The sequence below is a fragment of the Diceros bicornis genome, chromosome 13 (assembly GCF_020826845.1).
Source record: "Diceros bicornis minor isolate mBicDic1 chromosome 13, mDicBic1.mat.cur, whole genome shotgun sequence".
NCBI classification, from domain to species: domain Eukaryota; kingdom Metazoa; phylum Chordata; class Mammalia; order Perissodactyla; family Rhinocerotidae; genus Diceros; species Diceros bicornis.
This window is the reverse complement of record NC_080752.1, coordinates 56,130,507-56,137,590: the sequence shown is the minus strand read 5'-3', so window position 1 is coordinate 56,137,590 and position 7,084 is coordinate 56,130,507. Positions and strand designations below refer to the sequence as shown.

The window sequence follows — 7,084 nt, the reverse complement described above, 5'->3', positions numbered from 1 at the left end:
CGCCGGGAACGGATTCAAATAGATGTCTGTGTGCCTTCAAAGGCCTCCTTTCCACCCCACCTTGCCTTCCCAAGCCATTGTCCCTCTCGGACCTTTTTCTCATCTGTATATCGGGAACAAAAATCGTGCCTAATACATGACCTGACACTAACAGGTTCTCAGTAAATATCTGTGCCTTCTCTTCCAATCTCTGAGGCTTATTCAGGACAGAATTTCGCCAAACCAGAAACTTCCTGCATGCACATGTTCACGGAAACAGGTGCAGAGCTCCACACAGGCACATCTCCAGCGTCCGGAACTCACTAGGCCCTTAACCAATGTGTGTTGAGCAGACAGACGTAGTGAATGCTGACACATACTCAGAGGCAAAGCCACAGTAGGGGCTCAGGCACAGGGACACTCCGTCCCCATGATCCCTGCCAATTCTTCTCCTCTGCTGCTACGCCCCCTGCTAGCCCAAGGCGCGGGAAATATTTAAAACAATTTTATCCATGAAAATATGCTGTACAATGCACTCTACACGGCCTCGACACGGCACACACGCACACGCACACGCACACGCTGACGGCACGGCCACGGTACACTGCCTACGACATGCGCCAGGGACGCCGCGCCCACAGCCCGCCCCGACCGGACACTTATAAATATGGGAGAGAGGAGCCAGCACTGGCACAGAGAAAGGGGTGTCGGTTGTGGGGTGGATGGGAGCTGAGGCCCGCTGGAGAGACTGAGACCAGCACTAGCGGGTGATGGGGAGGTCGGAAAGAGGGATTGACTCCGACGGAGGAGGGGAGAAGCTGGGGCCGGCAAGGATGGGTGGGAGGGGCTGAACCCTGGCGGTGGGAGGTGGTTTAGGGCTGAAAGAGGACAGCTCAGGGTGAACAGTAGGTAGGTGTGAGTGTATTTTCGGGAGGGGATTGCTGGCTTGGGGTGGGTGAGGCTAAGACCAGTAGGAAAGTGTCAACTGAGAACTAGACCGCAGTTTGGGGTGGGCGATTCGTCATGGCGAGGGCCCCACAAATGAAACTGAAGATTCGGAGACGCCCCCTGCCCCATCTCCCGGTTGGCTTCCCCGACCAGCGCGGCCCACCTCGCTCCTCGCCGTTCCACCCAGCCCGGAATTCGGCCTCCACTCCCAGACTTCCTGCCCCCGGGGGGAAGGAGTGGGTCTCAGGAGTTTGGGCAGCAGTGGAGGGGTGCCCCAGCCCCTCCCCACCACTTCCTTCAGCGGTCAACTTCTGAGGGATGTCTCTAGCTGGGCTGGGGCTGCCTCCTGGATCCTCCCGCGGAGCTGGAATCGGGGGTGGGGTCCCGGGGATCAGGATGGGAAGACAGAGGCCCCTTGGGGCGGGGCAGGCACCCGGGGCGCGGGAAGCGGCCCTCAGCCCGGCACCCAGCTCTGGTTGGGGGGCGGGGCCCCGGCCAGGCCGGGCGGCGGCGGAGGCAGGGCCGAGTCGAAGTTGAAGTCCATTTCGTCGCTGTCCATGAAGTCGTTGAGGATGATGGACTCGACGTCGCACTCGAGGCTCCCGCTGAACATGTCGAGGTCCAGGTCGGCCGGGAAGCGGTCGGGCGCGGCACCCAGCGGCCGGGCAGCGGCGGCCGCGTACGGCCCGGGCAGCGCGTCCAGCAGGAGGCCGCCGCGCGGGGCCCCGAAGGCGGCCGCATGGCCCGGCGGCGCCAGGCCCGGGGCGCCCGCCTCGCCGGGCAGCGTCATAAGGCTGATGGGGTGGGCTAAGGCACTGCGCGAGGGCACAGGCGGCGCGTATGGGGCCGCCCCCTTGCCCGGGTAGGCGGCGGGCGCGCCCGCCAGCGCCAGCTCCCCGGGCGCTCCCAGCACCGGGCCGGGCCTGGGCGCGGGCGGCGGCGGCGGCAGCAGCGCGGACAGCGCCCCGGGGCGGAAGGGCGCGGCCGCCGGCGCGAAGCTGGCCTGCTTGTTCTCCTGGATGGTCTGCATGGGCAGGCGGCGCAGCGCGCCCAACGCCGGCGGCCCGAAGCCCCCGCCCCCGCCCCCGCCGTAAGCACCGCTCTTGCAGCCCCCGAAGTAGGCGGGCGTCCCGGCGCGGGCCCGCGGCCCGTACGCGTCCTGCGCGCCGTCCAGCAGGGCCTCGGGCAGCCCCGCGCCGCCGCCGCCGCCGTGCAGACCCAGCGGGCCTCCCAGCTCGGCCAGGCGGGGCAGCTCCCCCGGGCAGCGCGCACCCAGCGCGGGCGACAGCGCGCTCGCCGGGCTCGGGTACATGAGCGGCGACGATGGCGCCAGGGCCTCCAGGGCCTCGTCGTCCTCCAATTCGGCCGCCTCCCCTAGCAGGGGTCTCCCGCCACCGCGGAAGTCGGCCCGCGCCTCATAGTCGTCGCTGGCGTGTGAGGCCGGGCTGGTGGCCCACTTGGCCGCGGCAGGCAAGGGCCCCGGGGCTGGTGCGCTCAGGGGGGCTGTCGTCGGGGCTTCGCTCAGGTGCCTGCAGCTGCTGCTTCTTGCTTGCCTTGCCTTTGATGCACAGGAACTTGGCCCCGTTGTCCATGGACGTGGCCCTGCGCCGCGGGGTCTTGCCCGTCTTTCTGCCCTCGGGGTTCAGCATCCACCACGAGCTCTTGCCGGTGCCCTCGTTCTGCACGCGGATGAAACGGGTGTGCAGCGACAGGTTGTGCCGGATGGAGTTCTGTGGCCGGAGACAAGGACATGGGTGGGGGAGTGGGAAGTGAGGAGGCCGTGGGGAACGGGGATGGGGGAGAAAACAGAGAAGGAGGTGAGAGGATGAGAAAGGAGAGAGCCAGAAGGGAGAAGGGGGCAATGGAGTTGGGGGAACAGGTGTAAGTCCCCAGGTCGGACTAACCCGAACACCCATCCTCTCCCCCGCTCCCCACAGGCACTGCCCAGAGGGTGGGACCCGAGCCTTGGGCCTGGCCTTTCCCGGGAAGCATGGGCGAACCTGAGGGCGACTCTTAAGGGGCCTGCAGCAGGGGAGCAGGACCCTGTCTCCCCAGCTCAGCCCAGCGCTGCCTGGAGCTGGCCAGCCTGCCAGGGCCCCCGGGCAGATTATGTAAGGGCTCATGCCGCTGCGGCTCATTTGTCTGCCCCCCTCCCTCCCCAGCCTGGCATGGTGCCAGGAGCCCGAAAACCCAGGGCTCCAGAAATCAATCTCTCGGTGACTGATTAAGCCCTGTTTAGAACTAATTGCTCTTTCATGTGTGGGGAGAATAAATTACCTGCTTTAATTTCGTGTCTTTAAAATGCAACTGCAGGTAGAGAAGACTGTTAACCCTTTGCTGGGAGGGCCTGGCCAGGGAAAGCAGAATAAGCTGGGGGTCCCCAAGGTGGCTATAGGCCCGAGACTATGCAGAGATTTCCCCCAACTCCTCTGAGCTCCTGGGACCTCCACAGAGGACGTGGATCCCAGCAAGCCCCTCAAAACACATCCACTGGCCGTGGAGACCTCAGACCCCACCTCTGCTTGGTGCCCACCTTCAGGCCAGCCTAGCTCTCCAGCCTGCCCTTTGGGCTGCAGCCCACCCTTCCCTCCTGACCCACCTGAAGCAGAGTAGCTCTGCCCTCAAAGCCCCTTCCGTGGAGCCTTCACAAAATCCCCACAAAGCAGGTGGCGTAATCCCCATTTACAGACAAGAAGACCAAGGCTCAGGAGGTGAAGTGGCTTCCGCAAGGCTCCATGGCCCTTTCTGCTGTTCCTTCCTACTTCCCTGAGCTTCCTTTTTGCCACCCCTGCATATCCTCTTCTAAATTTCTACTCTGCCAGTCTCTAGTGATCCCCATGTCACTGCCTGCTTTTGCCAAGAAGGCAGGGGAGTCCACAGCTCCACTGACCTGGCTCCCCTCAGGAACCTGGAGGAGTAGGACTTCTGCTGGGCCTGCCACGCCCCACCACTGGGACCTCCCACCTGGTGGCCTTGACCTCCCAGCTTAGTAACTGCTGCAGAAACAGCATGGGCTTGGGTATCAGAAGGGCTGGGCAGGATGCCTGGCTCTTTTCAGCCACCTAGCTATGTGACCATGGGCTGCTGACTCAATCTCTTATGAGCCTCAGTGAACTCTGAAAAAAATGGGCAACATTCAATAACCACTTTCGAAGGCTGTTAGATCATTACCTGAGATAATGTGTGTGGGTAAGTGTTTGGTGAACCCACCAGGTGCTCATAGACGTTGGTTAAATCCCTCACTCTGGCCAGAAGACCTCACCTCTTAGGTCACCCAACAGACCTGCTCTGTCTCTACCTCCTTAATATCATACCCTGAGCATAACTGTGCTGGGCACTAACAACCCGGGGAAGCTGGCATTACCCCATCTCATGTACCAGGGAGCGGAGGCCCAGAGGCATGATGTAACTTGCCCACAGTCCCACAGGCAGCAGTGCTAGGTACCACTCCATCCAGATCTGCCCAGCTCATGGACCTGCTCTTAACTCATTAATCCACCTGTAACCATAACCACTGATCCATGAGGGCTCTCCCTCCCGCCTCCTTCCCACCAGTCTCCAGGAGGAGGGGTCCTTTCTGCTGCCCAGGGTATGCTCCCACCCCTCACCCCCAGCTCCAGGTACTGCCCTGACTCTTCAGGGCCCAGGCTCCCTATCTCTGGCACTTTGTGGTCTAAGGAGGTGACAGCTGGGGCTCCAAGGCCCCTCCAAGCGTTGCCCTGCCTGGCTTCTCCTGGGGCCCTGAGAGGAGGGGAGCTGGACCCCCAGGGAGTGGTGCTCCCTCAATTAGATACCCCCTTCCTGCTCCCGCCCCTGCACCTGGCTCCCCAGCCCCTCCCTCACACCTGTGTTCAGGGGACTAGGAGGCCTCAGTTCTTCTCCCCTATGGAACTCTCTGGCTTCCCAGAAGCTCCACCTCCCAGCTTCTCCACCTGGAGGTCAGTAAGGCAACACGTCTTTATCAATGTCCCTATGTGCCAGCCTGGTTCTGAGTGCTGGGGGGGAAGGAGGAAGGACATTGCCAAGTACCAGCACCTACTCAGAACCTGCCTGTTCAGACGTATAAGCGTTAAACTACTTTATCTCACGTGATCAGTCTGTCAAACTCCATACAAGTCAGGGATTGTGATCCCTATCTAAGGATGAGGATAGTGAGGCTCAGAGAGGTTAACTTAAGTTGCCAAGGTCACACAGTTTAAGTGGCAGAGCCAGGTATTGATTTCAGGTTAATCTCACCCTGAGTCTAAAGGACATCACATTCCACCACGGGAGAGAGAAACGAGTCAGAGAATTTCCAAAGAATCTTAGGAAGCCAGTACTCCAGTGCTTCTCAAACTTTCCATGTAAACTATCCCTAGAAGCTGGCAGCATGGAAAGACTGGGGACATATCACAAGGTCAAAATTTCCTATATGTCTTGTGATTCGTTTGTAGAGTTCAAGTGAATTTTGAATTGTACTTCATAATACGTCCAAATTTTCTGAATATAAAAATAATGTTTTAGATTTTTACCAAGAGCACATGTTCTGAGCCTAGGAAGGTTTGCATCCTTCCCCACTCTGTTTCCTGCCCAGCCAGGTACCCCTGGGAGCTTGAGCCCCAGCCTGAAACAATGGCTGGTCCAAACCAGAGAGAAGAAAGGATTTGCCCAAGGTCACCCAGGACCTGGTGGTAGAGCAGGGATTCGGGCCCAAGCCCCCTGACCCTCAGCCTGGGGATTGATCCATTCCACCAAGCCTGACCTGGGGCAAGTCCCTCCTTCTCTCCAGCCTCAGTTTCCCTACCAGTAAACTGATGAGATGGGCCATCTGTACTCTGGGGACCTTTTGGATTTGACACTGAAAGTTCTTAGAATCATCCAGCCCAGAGGTTTTCAAACTTTTTTTCAAAGTAGTGGAACTCTTTCAGTTAATGGAATCTAATGCAAAACTTGAGTGTTGCACACTCAAGCCATCAGGGAGTGGGGGTGGGGGCACCTGAGGCCCTGCCGGCTCAGCACCCTCCCTTGCACTCGCACAGAAAACCAGGCCCCTGGGGAGAGATTCTGCTGGCCAGATGGATGGGGCAGAGAGGAGGCCTAGAGGAGGGCGATACCTTGTCCAGGGTCACCCAGGGAGGTGGCCCAGAGCTGCACAAGGACCTAGGCCCTCACTGCTGAGCCAGGCTCTGCACCAGGTGTACACCAGGGCTGTGCCCCACGAGGGAAGCCCAGGCCCTGCAGCCCAGGCTGGCTCCTCAGAGCCCAGCCACCTGGTACCGATCAGACCTCCCGGCCAACATCCAATGGCAAGCGCAGATCACAATTCACCCACAAGGCCTCCTGGGAGGCCAGAGGCCACAGAGGAGGTGAGGGAGGCAGAGGAGGGAGATGCTTCTGCCAGGCAGCAGTAACCAGGGCTCCCTCTCGGAGTCGCCTAGCAACCCGCCACCACAGCCCGGCCCCAGCATGCCCGCGCTCCCCTGGTGCCCAGAGCTGGGCCCGACTTCTGGGGCCTCCCATCTCCCATACCTCCATGCAGGCCTGGGGCAGGTTCCCAGAGGAGATAGACCTTCCTGATTCAGGGCCTCAGGAGACCCTCAGCGGGCAGAGGGAACGGAGAGTGGGTTACATTCCACACCCATCCCACTCTCCCTCAGAACCTGGGCCAGGGAGGCCAGTCCCCTGGGGCCTCACCCACCAGGGAGAGGAGGCTGGCGCAGGGCAAAGCGCATGCGCTCTGGTGTTGGCTGCGGATCCCAGTTTTGGCTCCAACACTCACAAGCAGTGCGACCCTGGGGCAAGATGCTTTGAACTTCCATCTCCTCACACAGCTACCTGCTTCCACCCTTGCTCCCCTGCAGCCCTCCACCACGCGCCAGCCAGAGTGGTCCTTCAAATAACCCGGATCACGTCCAGTCCTGCCCAGAACCCTCTGACGCCCCCATCTCACTCAGAGTAAAGAACAGAGGCCTTGCCATAGCCCACAGCCCCTCCATGACCTCTCAGACTCCTCCCCTAAATGCTGGATCCCTCCCTCCTGCTCTGAAGCTGCGAGACATGGTCGCACCTTGGGGCCTCTGTCTCAGAGAAACACTGGGCGCCCAGACACCCACGTCGATCTCTCATCTCCTTCAAGTCTTTCTTCAGATGTCACCTTCTGCAACGAGGCCCATCCCGA

The 7,084-nt window shown here is 60.6% G+C and overlaps 1 protein-coding gene across 1 annotated transcript in view; it reads right to left on the bottom strand.

Moving 5' to 3' along the window:
• Positions 1-1,217: 1,217 nt before the first annotated feature.
• Positions 1,218-7,084, bottom strand: part of LOC131412371 (forkhead box protein O6-like) — a 30,134-nt gene continuing 24,267 nt past the window's right edge. The window contains 2 exon segments of the mRNA XM_058551953.1: positions 1,218-2,422; positions 2,424-2,657. Coding sequence (XP_058407936.1) covers positions 1,382-2,422; positions 2,424-2,657 — 1,275 coding nt within the window. The 3' untranslated portion in view covers positions 1,218-1,381.